This window comes from Pseudorca crassidens, chromosome 20 (genome assembly GCF_039906515.1).
Source record: "Pseudorca crassidens isolate mPseCra1 chromosome 20, mPseCra1.hap1, whole genome shotgun sequence".
Taxonomy (NCBI): Eukaryota; Metazoa; Chordata; class Mammalia; order Artiodactyla; family Delphinidae; genus Pseudorca; species Pseudorca crassidens.
The window spans coordinates 7,288,315-7,307,890 of record NC_090315.1 but is presented as its reverse complement, the minus strand read 5'-3'; the positions used below and the strand labels follow the sequence as shown (position 1 = coordinate 7,307,890).

The window sequence follows — 19,576 nt, the reverse complement described above, 5'->3', positions numbered from 1 at the left end:
TTGTGTTCGTGTGCATACGTGTATACATGATGATACATACATTGTCAACCTAAATAAATGTAGGAAGCAATAACCAAGCAGAAAGCATTTATTTGGGATCAAAGATTTGCAATTCAGGGCACACAGATTCAGGTAGCTACCCAAACAGCGCCCCACATGGGAGTAAAAGTCAGGGGTTTTTAAAGGCAAAAAAGGGAGATTTGGACTACAAAGAATTTTTATTGGAGGGACTTCCCTGGTGGTGCAGTGGTTAAGAATCCGCCTGCCAATGCAGGGGACACGGCTTCGAGCCCTGGTCTGGGAGGATCCCACGTGCCGCGGGGGCGGCTGAGCTCGTGCGCCACAACTACTGAAGCCCACGTGCCTGGAGCCCATGCTCCGCAACAAGGAGGGGTCACCGCAATGAGGTCCGCGCACTGCAATGAAGAGTGGCCCCCACTCGCCGCAACTGGAGAAAGCCCATGCACAGCAATGAAGACCCAACGCAGCCAAAAATAATAAATAAATAAATTATTTTTTAAAAAAGAATTTTCATTGGAGGCAGAATCTAGTCTTAGATGAACATGGTTGAGTGCTAAGGCTATAACTAGAGGGTGGAAAAAGTTCGTTGCAGTGACAAGTCGCAGGTGTTCTTGCAGTGTTCTTGAAATATCTGTGGTTTGATCCAGTTCAAAAGTTCATGGTTCCACCTGGTGGGGACGTGCGTAAGGTCCACCCCCTTAATGGCCTCCTGGATCCATTTTAAAAACCCTTGACATAAATGACTCCATTTAATTTCACATTTCACAACATCATATATAATCTCAGAGTTGGGAATGGCGGAGTGATAAGCAAAGCGTTATAAACTCATAAGCTTTAAAGCTTAAAGACATAAATTCAACTATATAAAATGAGATGTGGATAGCAAATCCAAGCTAAATGAAACCAAAAGACAATGACAAACGAGGAGGATATATTCATGGTCATGTTATAGACTAATGATTGTATTTCCTAATATAAAAAGAACTTGTCCAGGGGCTTCCCTGGTGGCGCAGTGGTTGAGAATCTGCCTGCCAACGCAGGGGACACGGATTCGAGCCCTGGTCTGGGAAGATCCCACATGCCGCGGAGGAACTAGGCCTGTGAGCCACAACTACTGAGCCTGCGCGTTTGGAGCCTGTGCTCCGCAACAAGAGAGGCCGCGAGAGTGAGAGGCCCGCGCACCGTGATGAAGAGTGGCCCCCGCTCGCCGCAACTAGAGAAAGCCCTGGCACGGAAACGAAGACCCAACACAGCCAAAAATAAATAAATAAATAAATAAATTAATTAATTAATTTAAAAAAAAGAACTTGTCCAAATCCTTAAGAAAAGAAATATAGGCTAATAATGATGGAAACAGATATGAATAGTCACTTCATTGAATGGCTGAACAGATTAGAATGGAAAATATTAATCATCATGAAACCTATTTAAAAATGCTCACCTTCATGCCTAAAAAGAGAAATTCTAGTTAAAACTATGATGGGGTACATTTTTCATTGTTAAGAATGGAGAGATCAAAATCAGTGCTAATGCAACCTGCTGTTGAGGTTGCAGTGAAGCAGAGACTCTCATCACATTGCAGGAGACAGTGATGCAAATTGGCACAATTTCCTGGAGAGCCATTTGGCCATATCGATCAACACTAGTAATGCACGTGCCCTCTGAGGAATTCAAATTCATACAGACATTTCAGCAGACAGGCATACCTTGGAGATAGTTCAGGTTCAGTTCCAGACCACCACAATAAAGCAAAATAAAGTGAGTCACACAATTTCTTTCTTTTTTGGTTTCCCAGTGCATATATAAAAGTTATGTTTACACTATATAATCTGGTAAGTGTGCAATAGCATTATGTCTAAAATAAAGAAAAAAGGAAAAACAACCCAATATACATACCTTAATTCAAAAATCCTTCACTGCTAAAACATGCAAACCATCACTTGAGCCTCCAGAGAGCTGTCACCTTTTTGCAATAGTAACATCAAAGACCACTATCACAGATCACCGTAAAAACTAAAATGAAAAAGTTTGAAATACTGCGAGAAATACCAAAATGTGACACAGAGACATGAATTGAGCAAATGTTGTTGGAAAAATGGTGCTGATAAACTTGCTCATCGCAGGGCTGCCACAAACCTTCGATGTGTTTTTTTTTTTTTAAAAAAAGGTGCAGTATCAGTGAAGCACAATAAAGCGGACGCACAATAAAACGAGGAATGCCTGTATATAAAGAGAGAATACATCCTCAAGTGCTCTCCAAAAACCACATTACCATAACAAAGGACACTTTAAAGGCTCTCAACACTAAGGAAATTTCGAAGTTTTTAGTTCTCTGTCAAGCTCAACACTTCTGGGCTCCCAACATGCCTCCTCTCTGGGCAGAGTTGTGCGAGGGACGAAGGGGCTGGATACCTGGATTCTGAGAGTGGGGCTTTAAATCAGTACAGAGAAAGGGTATTTTTCAGAATATGCTATGCTGTTTTCTCCTAGACCTATATGTACACAAGTATTTAATTGGTCCCTTTCCAACGCGGGACAACTCCAAGACTTTTTAGGAAGGTTGCCTGTTTTCCCTGCCTGTACGGAATGGAAGTTCTTTGAAAATGGCGGCCACCTTATCATAATCCTTATGGGCGCGGCCATGTCGTCCTCCTGACACAGTCCCCGAAAGAAAACGAACCGCGGAGTAGAGAGACGACGTGACACGCCATGATAACTATCAGCAGGCAGCGGCTTCAAAGGTTCTAGTGAGCATGCGCACAGTTCAAGTCCTGACCGGAATCCTAAACCGCAAGCGGCCCAGAGCGGCCATTTCGCTTCTGCCGTGAACCGCCTGCGGGATGCTGAGGTGATGTGGAGTATCAGCGATGCGTAATCTGTGGGGTCAATGAGGGGAGATCGGCTTGGCGTGAGTGACGTGGGCGTTTGGGGGCCGAGTGATGGGGGCCCGTGGGACGAGTGATGCCGGGTGTGAGGAGTGAGTGGTGGGGATCCATGGGGTGAGCGATGGGGTTCTTAGTGGTGGAGGCTATGGGGTAAGTGGGGTTTTCTAAGTTGAATTCTTGGCTCGCTGATTTTCACTCTTTCTTTGCCTAATTTCTGTATGTATGTAAGTACTTTTGGAACTTGAATTCCAAGTGTCCTTTAATGCAGATTGTATATTGTTGGGCTGGGAATCTTCCTCATAGGAGGACAGTGAACGTGCGTCTCAAGAGGGCCTTGGTATGGTACCGGGAGCCATTTGGGGAAGTGATCCACAGCTTGGGGGGGCTGTAGGAGGCAGTGGTTGATTGGGAGCAGGGGCTTCAGGGATCGGAGGGCTTTGAGGCTCACCTTGTGACACACGCAAGGGGGACAGTGATTGAGGGAGGATCTATGAAATAGGAAAGTGGGGTGCTAAGGGTGGCATATGGGAACCAGCGGATGGGAGACCTAGGGGGCCAGTGATGGAGGTTTGCAAGGGTGACAGCATTGCTTTTTGGGCAGTGGGTGTTGGGGTCCTTTGTGAATGGTTGAGTAGGTCCGTGTTGGTCTCCTCGGGTCCCTGTGGACATGGTAAGGGTCAGTGATTGGCTGTTGAGCAGATCAATGATAGTTTCCTACTGGGGTGCGTTATTTGGAACCCTAGGTTGGCGGTTATTTGGGGGGTCCTGTGGAAATCACACTCCCTTTGGAAACACTTATTGGCAGTCAGGGCAGTAATGATTTCAGAAGCCTGGCCGTGGGGTGACTGGGAGGCATTTCATGACCTTCTTTGGTCCACTCATTGGGGACTTCTAGAGGTCAGTGTGGTCAACGACTATATTTTGGTTGGGGCGGGGAGGGAGAAATGGAGAGGCAAGAAATGGTAAGTGATTGGGAGTCCTGGTGCATGTCTGCAGGTTTTCCAGGTGAAGGTGGAGTTCCATATATTGAATTTGAGGGGTTTTTTGGTCAGAAAATGCTGAGCTGTCTATATTATGGATGGGCACTGAAAAGGCCAGAGTGTCGGATTAGGCACTCCAGGTATAGACAGCTGGAAGCCTCAGGAAAATGTAAATGGAATTTCTGGAAATTGACCACGTAGAGGACCACACGGGATAGTGGCGATTGTGTGCACTTTAAAGTGAGGCGGCATTCCCTGTTCTTTCTGTAAGGTCGGATCTTAACGAACGGCACCGCGAAACAGAGGAAAGCTTCAAGTGACCTTTATTAGGGAGCGCTCCCGGGCGAGGGTTGGGCAAGATTTTATAGGGGAAGAAGGGAAAGGGGTGTGGTGAATCTGGGAGGGCGCAGGGTATTCCTTATTTGGTGGTCTTTTCGGGTATCCTGGGGGAACCGTTAGTCCCGCCCCTCGAAAGGCGGGAAGGCTGGGCCGGGTTCAAAGTCCCCAGGTCAGTTCCTGGAACTGGGTGGTCCGGAGAATTTCGGTCTGATGCAACCTGTGAATCTGATTGTGTTCCCCTGCCTCGGGCCAGTTGGCCTTACACTTTCCTTTGCACACTGAGTGACCTTAAGGCAAACTATGTAACAGCACTGTTTCCTCATCCACAAAATGGGTATAATAATGATCATAATATTAAGCTGGCAGGGTTGCATGAAAATTAAACAAGATACCTGATACCTGACTCTGCAACTTGCTGATTTTTTTTTCAGTGTTTCCCATATGCCAGGCAGGTGCTGAGGGGACAAGCCTCCTCTCACGGAAGCTCCCCGATGCCTATGATAAACACCTTCCTTCTCATTTTGGAAACTGCAACTAAAGTACTATCTTCGTCTTCTCACGGTTAAAAGGTGTCAGAGCTGCAATGAAAGCTTCCTTAAGTTCAGCCCAAACCTCTTCATCTTTTCTCATTTTTTCCCCCAATAACTAGACTTTTCTGAGTTTTGTCTACCCTCATCTTGAACACAGAGACTTTCACCTAATGGCCTTCAGAAGTTCATGTGGAGTGAATATTAGATGAGAACTATGTGGTCGTTGCCTTTCCAGGATTTCTGGTGTCCCCGCAGAGCCCCTGGCTCAGGCCACATCACTGAGGCTGCAGGATCTCCCTTCACAGCTCCAGCCTGACTCTTCCCAGCAGCTTTGATTGGAGCCTTCCGATGCCCACCCAGCTCCAGGCTCCTGGAAAGAGTGGAGCTGTCAGCAAAAGAGACCAAGAATTGAAGCCCGGAAAGGACATGCTTGCTGATGTGAATTTACCGCAGAGGCCCCAGGTCTTGGGTTCAGAAGAGCGGGACGGATCATGTGAGGTAAGCAGGAGCCCCACGGGGACAGTTCTCCAGAACCTGAGGGCAGACACAGGAAGCAGCATATTGGACTCCCTGTGTCTGAGACAATCTGGATTCTCCTGTGTAGAGCAGAGCACACGTGGCCAATGTTTCCTCATCCATGGGCACTGTGTGTCACAGAGGAAACTGAACTGGCTGATGAAGGAGGATGTGTAGTAGAAGAGGGCCATCCCTGGGGCAAAGGAAGAAAAAAAAGGACATCCAGCCACAGGCGGGGAAATGCTGATTCCTTCCTTCTCAGCACAGGCGAAGATCCTGCATCTTTCATCCACTGCTGGGTCTTCACTGTCTCAGCTGGTCCCCACCTGACTCCTCACCGGAGACTGGCTGGTTTCCCCTTTGTCCTCGTAGTTTATAGTCATTGGATACTAGAGCAAGAACTGGCTTTTAAGGACCATGTTGTTTTTCCTACTTTATTAGATGAATAAAAGTGCCAGAAAATAATGTTTCCAAATTGCCCACAGATACTAATATTTGATATTTTGGAATGAGAAAGCAGGGTTCTTCAGTATACTCAAGATTTCCTGAAATTCCAAGTTATTCTGTGTTTTTCATGACACTTTATTTGCATGTTTTTAAAATAGTAATGACCCACTCCGAAGACCTCATTTTAACTTTGTTACCTCTTTAAATACCTTGTTTCTCCAAATACAGGCACAATTCTGAGGTCCTGGGGGTGAGGACTTAAGCATATGAATTTCGGGTGGGGACACACAGTTCAGTCCACAGCAGTGACACTGTTATAGAAAAATGTCTTTCATTTAGTACTAAAGTTGGCTGAATTGTTGAGAGCATTTTCAAAAGCACGTTCAGTTATGTGTTAAGATACATGATACTTATTAGCCTTGTTCCTTTTTTAACGTTGAAGATATTTTGTTTGCTTGCCTTGATTCTGCTTTTGCTCGCTGAGATTTTCGAGCAGTTTCTCCGTTCACGCTAGAATGTTCTCCAACAACATTCACATCATCTTGGCTTTGCAGCCTTCCCTCTACTCTGGCCAATACTGTGTTGTTAGGTTTTTTTTTGGTTCTTTTTTTGTTTTTGTTTTTAAATAACTGCTAATTTAATCCAAAGAGATATGTCATTGTTGCTTTGATTTGTATTTTTTTTACAAGCAGGATAATTTTTTTCCCGAAGTTTTATTGGTCAATGATTTTTCTTTTGTGATTTACTTTTCTTGTCCTTTGACAATTTACATTGTAGTTTGTCTTAGCCTCTGGACTTTCAAAGATGTACTATATATTAATAACCCATTTTTCTGTGCATATCTGTGTAAACTTCCTTTACCACTGTTTCCCTTTGAAGTAGTTTTTGGTTTTATGTGCACATGGTTTTGCTGGGTTTGTAAATAAAACAGCTGTCGCCACTGTCTTTTCTTCTGAAATCCACCTCCTTAGAGGCAATCAGTTTTGACCTTTTTAACTAAATGTTTTGGTACTTACTTCCCAATCCTTTAACGACACCCTAATATAGCTCCGTCTCAGATTCCCAGGTTTATGTTTGGCCCTCTGCCATATACTCGCACCTGCAGCACTCACACGCACGCTTTTCATGCTTACTTCTCCAAGAGGTGGGTTAAATTTTGATTAGCTCAGTACTCCCTGAAATCAATTTACTTCTCCTGTGTCTACATAGAACACCACTTCTGACACCTATGGTCACCAAATGTGCAGGGATTTTTCCCACCCCAAGCAGTTCAGTTCAATTCTGATACTGTCTACCTGGAGACAGTGTCAGATCCCATACGTTGTTAAGGGCTCAGTTCTTCAGGACTCCCCCCACCCCCTTTCAAATGCCAATGGCACGTCCACCTGTGCTTCTGACCTATCGGCTATAAGTCAGAGGTTCTCACAACTCCCTCCTTGGGTTCAATTAATTTACTAGGGCGGCTCACACAACTCAGGAAACCAGTTTACTCACTAGATTACCAGTTTGTTACAAAGGATAATTAAAGGACACAAATCAACAGCCAGATAAAGAGTTATATAGGACGAGGTCTGGAACAAAGGAGCCAGTTTGCCACGCGGCCCAGCAGTGAGGCCAGGTAAGAATCATGGGATTAGAGATGTGTGCAGTGTGGCCAATATTCAATTAATAAGTCACTCAGTTTATTGCACACAATTAGCACACAACACAGGTTAGTCAAAATAGGGAGAAAGGGGTGGGGAGTAAGGAGTCACTTGGCCCAGTGCTCTCATTATAAGGAGTCTGTCAGTAGGATGGAATGGTTGCACCCCAGGGGATCTTGTCTCGCCCAGCTGCTCCTTCTGTCCCAGTAAAGTCGTTGCTTATCTACCCTTAGTTTATCACTCAGGCGCTCCCAGCCCTACACCAGACATTTCGCGACAACTAATGCGGAAGTTCGCGTTGGCCACTGTGACTCCATTCTGCACTATTTAACATAGCTTAAATCCTATGAATTTCACACAGAGGAGTAGGAATCGTAAAAGAAGTCACATCACTGGAAAGCCATATATATCATGGCGAAAAAAATCATTAAAAACACACCCTTGGGGCTTCCCTGGTGGCGCAGTGGTTGAGAGTCCGCCTGCCGATGCAAGGGACGCGGGTTCGTGCCCCGGTCCGGGAAGATCCCACATGCCGCGGAGCGGCTGGGCCCGTGAGCCGTGGCCGCTGAGCCTGCGCGTCCGGAGCCTGTGCTCCGCAACGGGAGAGGCCACAGCAGTGAGAGGCCCACGTGCCACAGAAAACAACACCCCCTTGTGTGTAAGTGCCTGTTCACCAATGATGACTAATTCTCATTGAGCTTGGGTATGTTGTTACAGGGCTCCGTATCGTTTGAGGACGTGACCATAGACTTCAGCAGGGAGGAGTGGCAGCAACTGGACCCTGCCCAGAGACGCCTGTACCAGGATGTGATGCTGGAGATCTACAGCCACCTCTTCTCCGTGGGTGAGCACATCTGACCTGGGACTCTTGGACGGGCCTCCTTGAGGAGATGTCTTTCCTTCTTGTGGCGTGCAATGGGACATCTGAAGAATGTAGTCGGTTTGCCCTTGGCTTGTCCTCAACTGTTCATTCCTTTGGGGCATCTTTGAGTGTTCCTTTGCTCCTAGTGAAGGGTGTTGAGTTTTCTGATGTGCCAATAAAGCTTCACTGAATGGCCTCTGAAGCCCAAGACCGCGTCCGAATGCAATATCCTTTCTTATTCACAGGGTATCACATGCCCAACCCAGAGATCATTTTCAGGATGGAAAAGAGAAAGGAGCAATGGATGAGGGAGGCTGAACTCCCGCGTCAGAGGTATCACGGTGAGTGACTATCAGGTCGTGAAGATCTGAGGGGCCGTTATTCAACCCACCACACTTACCCATTCCCCCAGTGGTGGACACAGGTTACCTCCTACTCCTAGTTTCTAAGGCTAATGCTGCCAAGCATTATTGTGTAAATGTCCCGTAGGGGCCAACACAAGCATTTCTGAGGTGAAGAGTCAGGAGTGGGGTTGCCTGATCACTGGATATGCCTACACTGAATTTATAAGTAAACCATGGGGCTCTTCAGGGGGGCTTCACCATCCACACTGTCACGTGGGAATGCATAAGGATTTGCATTTGTACATCTTGCTTGCCAGCATTTAATATTTACCAAATTTCTCATGTATGGCCTATGTTATGATAGAGCTGTTTCATGTTTTAATTTCATTTTTCTAATAACAGAGCGTCTCGTCATTATGTTACCCGACAGGATATTCCATCTGTATGTTGCTTTTTTGTCATCTTGTTTTATCCCTTTGTGGAGTTTCCTGAAAGCCTTTTTTATTCCTTTTCAGTTGCCCCCTGAATTCAGCAATTTTTTTCCTGTGCTGGATCTTTCTTCGTTACCCCTAACTGCGATGCCTCCAGCTTGGGCCTCTGTACTTCCCTCTGGTCATCACAGAGGAATTCCTTTAAATTCCTTAAATTTAAAGGAATTCCTTTAAATTCCTTAAATCCCTTTAAAGGGCCCTTCTACTCTCAACACTTAGGCCTACAAATTTTTTTCTGATGATCCCTTTATCAACCCCTCCAGGCCCCGTGCCTAAACTGTGTTCTCTTATTTAGCCACATGGTGGACAGTTCCCATGGGATGACTCACTTCCTTATTTTGGGGAGCTCAGAAACTGGAATCATTACACAAATCAGAAATTCTTCTCGCCTTATACATTTTTTTCAGATTCTTCTGTTTCTTGGCTCTTCCATCTCAGTCTTCTCATTTTCTTATTTTAGAAATTCTGTCACTTTTTTCTCGCCACGCCACTCGGCTTGTGGGATCTTAGTTGCCTGACCAGGGATCGAACCCACACCCTCGGCAATGAAAGTGCAGAGTCCTAACCACTGGACCGCCAGGGAATTTCCCCCATTTTTTCTTTTTTTTTTAAAGGTATTTAAAAAATTTTGTTTATTTTATTTTTGGCTGCAGTGGGTCTTTGTTGCTGTGTGCGGGCTTTCTCTAGCTGCGGTAAGCAGGGGCTACTCTTCGTTGCGGTGGCTTCTCCTGTTGTAGAGCATGGGTTCTAGGCACCCGAGCTTCAGGAGTTGTGGCTTGTGGGCTCTGGAGTGCAGGCTCAGTAGTTGTGGCGCATGGGCTTAGTTGTTCCGCGGCATGTGGGATCTTCCTGGACCAGGGCTCGAACCCATGTCCCCGGCATTGACAGGTGGATTCTTAACCACTGCACCACCAGGGAAGCCCCATTTTTTCTTTCTGAAAGTACAATTTAATTGACCCTTTTCGTTAATTCCACGGGTATCACCATAAACCAGCTCCCTATTTTCTCATGCTTGGGTTATTTTGTTCCTAATGGGATTTGTGGATTCCCGGTCATCATGAGTTCGGTCAAGATGCCATTGACAGATTTTATTACCCCAAAGATTGGTATTTTGTTGCTTTTTTCTCAGATTTTAATAAAAAGAAATATATATATATATATACACACATATACATATACACACTGAAAGTGATTATAAAGAGCATTCTCATTTTTTAAAAATAGTGATAGATGACTGAGGTTTGGGGACAGGACAAGGGTCTGGGATACAGTTTATCCAAGTGATGGAAAGAGAAAAGAAACAAGACGTGATGGTCTTATCATACTCAGTATTTATCTCTGGTAGGATGAAGTAATAGTAAAATTTAGCCACTTTTTTTTTTTTTTTTAAAGAATCTGTTGTTATGTTCTTACTAACAAATAGGATGATCAGTGACTCCCATTCTTAGGAAAAAATGGCATATTAAGTAGCATAAAGCTGAAAGTGATAACAAAGAGACCAAGGACCAGTATAATTTCCCTCCTATAAAACACTTATAAAAGGCAGGTCAGCAGGAAGCTTTACGTTTTGTATTCATTCGGGTGTTGAAGTTTTTCTCTTGTCATTGCAGTACCATCTTTTATGATGTCACTCTGTGGGACTGAATGCACTGCACCCAAAGCCAGGTTCTACTAGGCAGAAAAGGGGTGGAGGGTATTGAGAAGCTGTGATACATTACCCTGGCCAGAAGTGGTGCATAATGTTGTATGCACATTCCATCAGCAAAAACAGTGTCTGTCACACCTCATTGCAAGAGAAATTGTGAGCTGTTACGTGGCTTGGCTGCCCTGTACCTGGCCACAGTTAACCTCTGTGGAAGAAGGGTGAAACAGATTCTAGGGGACAGCTTGCTTGTCCAGTCTTCCGGTGTACCCTTCTTAGGATATGCATATTCCTAAGTTCAAGAAAACAAACTTCAGTTTCATGGAGAGTTGCAAGTTTGGGTATAGGTATTCTTTCAGTGCTTGGCTATGTTAGGATTGATACTTTAATAGGATTTCAGAGGAATATCTAGGGCTGATGGATTTTGTATTGTTTCTTACGAGTGGGAGGAAGCTGGGAGATTAGTTACAATTTAGATCTGAAAGCTAATGAAGACCTATACAGATGGTCCCTGACTTATGATGGACTGACTTATGAATTTCTCAATAATGTTGCAAAAGCCATACATGTTCAGTAGAAACCATACTCTGAATTGTGAATTTTGATCTTTTCCCAGGATAGTGATGTGCAGTACCTTACTCTTGTGACGCTGCGCAGCAGCTCCCAGTCAGCCATGTGATCACGAGGGGAAACAACCAGTACACTTGCAACCTTTCTGTACCCAGATAACCACTCTGTTTTTAACTTTCAGTATAGTATTCAAGAAATTGCATGAGATATTCAACGCTTTATTATAAAACAGGGCTTGTGTTAGATGGTTTTGCCCAACTGTAGACTAACGTTTAAGTGTTCTGACCACATTTAAAGTAGGCTGGGCTAAGCTACGATGTTCAGTAGGTTAGGTGTATTCAATGCATTTTCAACTTATGATATTTTCAACTTCTGATGGGTTTATCAGGACACAACCCCACTGTAAGTCGAAGAGGCTCTGTACTCTGAGCCCCCTCCTTCAACCTTGGGCTATCCACAGATGCTGCCCTATGACATACTTGACTCTTTTATCCTGTAGTCATCCCACTAGGTCTGGGTATCACGACTGCCTACATGAGTGGAGCCAGTCTGCCCTTGTTCAAATCTAACTTTCCCCAAGGCTGAGCAAAGTGTTTTTGGGTAATTACTTAACCATTGTGTGTTTCCTTTTCTTCATGTGGAAAACCAGGATAATAAGTAGATAGCTTCTGGGGTTGTTGTGAGGATTAAATGAGCTTATGTGTATATCACGTAGAACACTGCCTGGCGAATGCTAAGTGCTATACAGATAAGTGCTTGACATATAATAAGGGCTGTGCAACTGTTTTCTCTCATAATCACCATCAGCACCACCACTGGTATCTGACTCAGCAGTTTCCCTGTGCACAATCTCAATCAGCTCCATGTGACTTTTCCTCTATCCTTTGCTAACTGTTCACTGTATCTATTTCATCTTTTTCTCCTTCTAGAAGGGGAGTCTGGGCTTGAAACCCTACAATGGGAAATTTCTGAAACAGCTTCATTTCACAATGAGATGTTGGATGAAGTCACAAGAGATGGCTCATGGTGTTCCATTTTAGAAAAGCTGTGGGAAGAAGCTGACCAAACAAAGAGAGATCAGAAAAATCAAAGTAAACCTTCACATCAGGGGGCTTTCCTCAACAAGAAAAAATTGAACACAGAGAGGGACTGTAACTATAAGGACCCTGGAAAAATCATCCGTGCGAGGCCCCACCTTGTTTCTTCACAAAAGAGACCTCATAAACGTTGCTCTCGTGCAAAAAGGTTGAAACCTAACCTAGAAGTAAATCATCAAAATCAAAATCAAAGCAACACCACAGAACACCTTGATGAGATGGTTGAATCTGGTCAGCTATTCACCCATAGCTCTTCCAGTGCCAGCTGCAAAAATACTCATACAGGAGAGAACTTCTGTGAAGGTAATTCATGTACAAAAGGCTTCGGCCATAAACAGTCATTCACACAACATCAAGTTCACACTCAGGAAAAACCAGATAAGTGCACTGAGTGTGGGAGGGACTTTACCCAGAAGTCACACCTCCTTGAACAACAGAGATTCCATAGTGTAGAAAACCTCCAGGAATGTGGTAAATGTGGGAGAGCCTTCACCCCACAACCAAAACTCGGTGTATATGTGACAGATCATACAGGTAACATACCGTATATATGTAAGGAATGTGGAAAAGTCTTTGTTCAGAGGCCAGAACTGGTTACACACCAGAAAACTCACACTAGAAAGAAGCCCCATAAATGCCATGAATGTGGAAAAGCCTTTTTCCAGATGTTATCTCTCTTCAGACATCAGAAAACTCATACTAGAGAAAAACTCTATGAATGCAGTGAATGTGGGAAGGGCTTCTCCCAGAATTCAACCCTCAGTATACATCAGAAAATTCATACCGGCGAGCGACAGTACATATGCAGTGAATGTGGGAAGGCCTTCACCCAGAAGTCAACACTCAGCTTGCACCAGAGGATCCATTCAGGGGATAAGTCTTATGTGTGTATTGAATGTGGCCAGGCCTTTATCCAGAAGGCACACCTGATTGTACATCAGAGAAGTCACACGGGAGAGAAACCTTATCAGTGCCACAACTGTGGAAAATCCTTCATTTCCAAGTCACAACTTGATATACATCATCGAATCCATACTGGGGAGAAACCTTATGAATGTAGTGACTGTGGGAAAACCTTCACCCAAAAGTCACACCTCAACATACACCAGAAAATTCACACTGGAGAAAGACACCACGTGTGCAGTGAATGTGGGAAGGCCTTCAACCAGAAGTCAATACTCAGCATGCATCAGCGAATTCACACCGGAGAGAAGCCTTACAAATGCAGTGACTGTGGGAAAGCCTTTACTTCCAAGTCACAATTCAGAGAGCATCAGCGGATCCACACTGGAGAGAAACCCTATGTATGCACTGCATGTGGGAAGGCTTTCAATGGTAGGTCAAATTTCCATAAACATCAGATGACTCACAGTAGAGAGAGAACTTTTGCCTGTTACAAGTGTGGACACACCTTCACCCAGAAATCAGAGCTGATTACACATCAGAGAACTCATATAGGAGAGAAACCTTACGAATGCTGTGACTGTGGGAAGTCCTTCAGTAGGAAACCACAACTCAAAGTGCATCAACGAATCCACACGGGAGAGAGACCTTACATGTGTTCCAAGTGTGGGAAGAGCTTCAACAACAGATCAAATTTTAATAAACACCAAACAACTCATACCAGAGACAAATCTTCAGTTCCTAATATGCATATACATAAATGAAATAAACTGAATTTCTTGAAGAAAAAAATCTTATGAGTCAGATTTAGTCATATATTATAGAATTCATGCTTCAGAAAAACTCTAGGGATGCACTGCATGTCACCAAGTTACACATTTTATGCGAAGGAAATTACTCAGGAAAGAACTTTTAAGAATGAGTGGAAATGTCCATATTTGTACTAGCCTCATTAGAAGTTATAAAATTCACTTGGGGAAGAAACCCTGACTAATGTAGAGTATGGTATAAGACAGAATCTTTAGGTCAGCATATTTATTTATACACACACATACACATGCCCTCAATTCTGTAGTGTCTGCTATAGAATTCACTGCAGAACAGGAGGTGTCAATAAATTATATATTTTTTAAAAGAACCTAATATATACACAGATGAATGTACCTTTTTTGGTAAGTGTATAAATGTGATTCTAGTCTTCACAGTGTCATTTTTCTCTTCTTTCATGATTAGTTCAGCTCTACCCTCCTCTTTCCACCTCCCCCATCTATGGTGAAACTTTTACTCTATGGACTATCGTATTTTTATACACGCTCCTAAACCATTTAGGCCAAGAGTCAGCAAACTGGCCATCAGCCATCAGCCAAATCTGGTTGGCCACCTGTGTTTTTTAAATAAAGTTTTATTGGAACACAGCCATGTTCATTTGTTTATGTATTGTCTGTGGCTGCTTTTGTGCCAGTGGCAGAGCTGAGTAGTCATGGCAAAGGCCGTATGGCCTGCAAGCTGAAAGTATTTACTCTCCGGCCCTTACAGAAGAAGTCTGCCAACACTTGTTATCCACACACACTCATTACTCTGCTCATAAGCATACACCTATATAGGTACTCTTCCCTTTGTTTTATAAATATCAGACCATATCATATACATATGTGCACTTGTTCTTTTCACGCTACAATACAGCTGTTCAGTGACTACATTAGTATTCTGTCAGCATGTGGACATGCTGTAATTTATTCAACCATCCTCACATTTTTTATTATTCATTCTTTCCCCCACCTTTTTTGCTACAAGAAAGCAGAACAGCATTATCTGTCAATGGACAGGCCCAGGAGTCAGGTTTCTGTACTTGCTTCTACATCAATCAGGCAAGATATTTAACTCATCTGTCCTGGTTTTCAAAAGCAAGATGACAACAGTGCTACCCCACGAGTCCTCATGAGAAATAAATGGGTGAATAAGCCTTAACTTTAACTGTGTGGAGAGAACCAGACCTTGGTGAATTTGAGTAGGGCCCTGTGTGACCAAATGAATGGAAATGAAAGGATGGGGGTTAGGGATGGCAGAGTGGAGAAGCAAGTAAAATAAAGCCTCCTTTAATATGAAACCAGGTGCGATGGGTGGGAAGGCTGCCCTGCAGCCCTGGTCTCAGGGATTCTGTTCCTGCCTCCAGATACCCCTCAGCCTGGCACTGGGGCTCCTGGGGATGAGAGGCTGATGTCCACAGTGAGGCTGGTGTAGAGGGGCTGCAGCTCCTTGGGAGAGCAGCCTGTGTCCCAGCGAGCTCATGCCATCGTGCGACGGATCTGGGCCAGAAGGCCAGGACTAGGAGGAGGGGCAGGAGGGGCAGCCGTGTGAGCCGAGGGCTCGAGGGCTTGGGAACAGGCCCAGGACTGGCTACCCCCGCCCCCAACCCTGACCCGCCTCTGGGGGCTCTGCTTTTGGCTGCAGTCCTGCCCCTCCAGCTTATGGTAGCAGCCAGAGCAGATGGGGCCGTGAGAGGAGCATCCCACTGAGTTTCAGCTTTCCAGGGGAGAGGGCAGGGAGGCCAGACACCTGTCTCCTCTGATAGAGTCCCCATGCCACACCCGGCCCCTCAGGCCAGAGTGGCTTGCGCCTCCCGCAATCCGACATAGCTCGTGTCCCCTCTCAGTCTAGGGCAGCCTGTGTCCGCCACACCATGGAGGGACCTGCTGCCCCCTGTGCTAGGCTCCCTAGAGCAGGGCCCCCTACCTGCAAGTGATGTCATCATCCTCCCGATTCCAGCCCCAGTATGTGTTGGGGAAGCCATTGATCCTGACTTAGTGAATGGGGCGCAGGGCAAACACCCCTCCAAGGTAGCCCCGGTAGGGCAGCCTGCAGAGGCAGGGAGAGCTGGAAGCCCAGGGAATTTCAGGGAACGGTCCCTGGCCCTTTCCTGGCCAGGATCACAAGGTTGACTTCTGGGTTAGCCCTTCTCCACTCGCCCCCATGGGAACCTCTCCCCTGACCCCTAGGATGTCTCCATGCCGGATTCTGGGGCAGTTCTTCCCCTGACCCTTGAGATGGCCCCTCACCTGACCCTGGGAGATCCCCTCCCTGAATCATCTGACAGGCCATTCTTGTGACCCCATTAAGGGCCCCTCCTTTTTTAAGTTCTCCTTCTCTGACCTCTGGTACAACCTCTCTGCCTACTGCCTTATTAAGTGCATCCTGATTCCCCCATTGATAGCCAATCCCACTCCCATCTGACACCCACACCCAGGAGGAAGGTTCTTCACCGTCTACAAGGCCTCTCCTCAGGCCGCATCATCCTCTGCACCATCAGCACCAGGGACCAGGGCCTGGACTACACAGACAGGCGGGGCAAGGCCCAAGGAATTGGGGGCCTGGCCCAGAGTCTCCCACAGGAGGTCCCCTCCCTCGACCTACTTGTACTTGAACCAGTCAATGGTAGGGAAGACGTCACAGATGTAGAGGTTGCGGTCGTCCTTGGGGAGCAGGTTCACATCGTGGAGGAAGACACAGTCCCAGTCCTCCTCCTGCGCGGCCTCCCAGAACCCCACGTTGTCACAGTCCCAGTCCTCCTCCTGCGCGGCCTCCCAGAACCCCACGTTGTCAGTCCCAGTCCTCCTCCTGCGCGGCCTCCCAGAACCCCACGTTGTCACAGTCCCAGTCCTCCTCCTGCGCGGCCTCCCAGAACCCCACGTTGTCACAGTCCCAGTCCTCCTCCTGCGCGGCCTCCCAGAACCCCACGTTGTCACAGTCCCAGTCCTCCTCCTGCGCGGCCTCCCAGAACCCCACGTTGTCACAGTCCCAGTCCTCCTGCGCGGCCTCCCAGAACCCCACGTTGTCACAGTCCCAGTCCTCCTCGTGCGCGGCCTCCCAGAACCCCACGGTGTGAAGTCTGCCCTGGTGGAAGGCGGTGTGGTTCACCGGCGGTGGACGGAGATGCTCGGCGCTGCCCTCACCACAGGCCGTGGTGGCCCTGCCACCTGCCAGGCCTGTCCTCTCTCACCTTGTCGAGTGCCATTCTCCTGCCTGGAACCCCTTCTTATTCCCACTGTGGAGATGGAAAACCCAGACTTGTCCAGGAAGGTGCAGTTCAAAGGTGACCTCCCCTGAGAAACTTTTCTTGGATCCCCACCCCCATCCTGGTCAGAGTCAGTATCCTTAGCCTCTCAGCTCTCCCTCCTCGGCCATCTTCAAGGTTCTCAAGGATCATCACCTTCCAGAGGCCATCGGAGGAAGGCAGAGATCAGGAGTGATAGGGGACCACCTGTGTCTCTGTTTCTACTCCTACTAGAGAAAGACTAATCATCCCTTATGATTACCATGATGTTCATCATCAGCATCACCACCATCATCACTATCACTATCTTCATCATCTTCACCATCACCAACAGTCACCTAACCTCCATCATCGCTATTACCAACATCATCACGACCATCACCACTGTGACCATTACCACCATCATCACTGTCAGCAGCAGCAGCAGCACCTTAGCGATCACCATCATTACCACAATCACCACCATCAACACCACCACCACCGTCATGATCACCACCATCATGATCGCTGTCACTTACTGAGCACCTACTGTGTGCCAGATATTGGCTTCACCGCTTTATACTCATGAACTCAATGAATCTTTGTCTCATGAATGAGAGAACAGTGGCACAGAGCATAAATGCCCCAAGTTTATACACAGTTATACTAAGTAACAGTGTGCTGAATGAATGGCTGGATAAATGGATCGATGGATGGACAGACGGACGATCGGTCCCAACCTCAGATCACACAGGTAAAAATGGACAAGGCCAAGACTCAAACAGGCACCTAACAGACCCCAAACCCAGTGCTTTAATTTACCCCTTAGGTTAACTGCCCAATCTGAACAGCCCTGGTCTCAGAGAGACCCGGAGTCACTGGGATTGAGCCCTTCCCTTAGCTAGCTATTCAAGCTGATTCCAGACTCAGCCAGTCTAGACCAAACCTACAGCCTTTGGTTCTGGTTTCCCCCAGTGCAAGTTCTTCTTGACTCATCAATCCTACCCCCTGGATACTCTCTGGCCCAGACGCTCTCAGCTCAGAGACTGGCAACTCCAGCCCTGACTCTCCAAGGCCAGGTGCAGACCCCTCTGCTCTCTTGCCCCTGCCCCTCCCCATTCCTGCCACACCTGGTTCACTACATAGATGGCGTAGTGCAGTGGCTGGGGCTGCAGGAAGGGGCGCAGGTGGAGGAGCAGGTGCTGCAGGTGCTGGGCTTGCCCGCGGTAGGGCACCACTACCACCATGTGGTGCTGTGTCCAGCAGTCAGGTGGCCAGTATTGGCGTCCCAGCTCCACCAGGGCGTTCTTTTCCACCACCTGCTCCATCGTCAGGTTCTCTGGGATCACCATCTTCAAGGGCCCACCTGAGAGAGGCAGAGGCCAGGGACGGTCAGGGACCCACCCCAGAAACCCCACCACCCAGCTGTATTGGGTTAAATCACGGCCCCCACAAATTCACGTCCACCCAGAAGTCCAGTATGTGACCTCATTTGGAAATAAGGGCTTTGCGGATATAATTGGTTCAAGTGCGGTCATACTGGTTGACGGTGGGCCCTAAATCCAATGCCTGGGGTTCTTATAAGAAGGCCATGCAAAGAACCAGAGAGAAGGTAAGTGGCCACAGAGGCAGAAATTAAAGTGACGCTCCTCCAAGCCCAAGACTGCCAGCAACCACCAGAAGCTAGGACAGAGGCACAGGATGGTGTCTCAGAACTTCCAGAAGCAACCAGCCCTTGACCACACCTTGATTCCAGACTTTTGGCCTCCAGAACCGTCAGGGAGTACATTTCTGCTGCTCTAAGCCACCCAGCGTGTGGTACTTTGTTATGCCAGCCCTGGCACACTAACACGCCAGCCCAAAGGGCTCTGAGCTGGGCCCAGTCCCTTCGCCTCCCCGCACCTCCTTCTGTGTTCCTCCCCTCGTCTCTCCCCTGGCTCCCATGCTTCTCTTGTTCCTCCCCCAGCAAGCTCATCACCTCCTGTTGCTTTTCTCCCTGTGGGCCCTGATGGTCCTCAATCTGTCTCCTGAGCTCCAACCCCAACCTGCCTCCCAAATGTCTCCTCCAGGGTGGTTCTCCGGCCACCCACTCTCCCTACATCTCAACCCAGCCTTCTCAGTTCCCGCTCTCACTGAGGGCTCCACCGACCACTCAGTCGCCCCCAGCCGCACCTCTTCTTTCGGCAGCGGACCATATTTTTTGCCCAAGATGGCCACAACAGTATCGCATATCCAACAGGCCCTTCTTTTTTTTATGGCGGGGGGGGGGGCACCAC

General features: G+C 47.0%; 1 protein-coding gene across 6 annotated transcripts; it reads left to right on the top strand.

Moving 5' to 3' along the window:
- Nucleotides 1–2,727: 2,727 nt before the first annotated feature.
- ZNF175 (zinc finger protein 175) lies at nt 2,728–14,685 on the top strand. 6 transcript variants are annotated; one of them, XM_067719019.1, is made up of 5 exons: nt 2,728–2,869; nt 4,657–5,253; nt 8,079–8,205; nt 8,469–8,564; nt 12,200–14,685. In XM_067719019.1, exons 2-5 carry the CDS (start codon nt 5,104–5,106, stop codon nt 14,032–14,034), a joined length of 2,208 nt encoding a protein of 735 aa, XP_067575120.1. In that variant the 5' UTR covers nt 2,728–2,869; nt 4,657–5,103; the 3' UTR covers nt 14,035–14,685. The 6 variants fall into 6 exon arrangements, with proteins under 6 accessions (XP_067575120.1, XP_067575119.1, XP_067575124.1 ...); XM_067719018.1 differs by having other exon boundaries at nt 2,738–2,869; nt 4,991–5,253; XM_067719023.1 differs by lacking the exon at nt 12,200–14,685 and adding an exon at nt 9,519–12,189 and having other exon boundaries at nt 2,738–4,202.
- The last annotated feature ends 4,891 nt before the right edge of the window (nt 14,686–19,576 follow it).

Bases quoted from the DNA above. Each gene is read 5' to 3' on its own strand.
- ZNF175 (XM_067719019.1), top strand. From the start codon at position 5,104: ATGCCCACCCAGCTCCAGGCTCCTGGAAAGAGTGGAGCTGTCAGCAAA. The intron at 8,206-8,468 runs GTGAGCACATCT...TCTTATTCACAG, and splicing joins CAGCCACCTCTTCTCCGTGG to GGTATCACATGCCCAACCCA. The intron at 8,565-12,199 runs GTGAGTGACTAT...TTCTCCTTCTAG, and splicing joins CCCGCGTCAGAGGTATCACG to AAGGGGAGTCTGGGCTTGAA.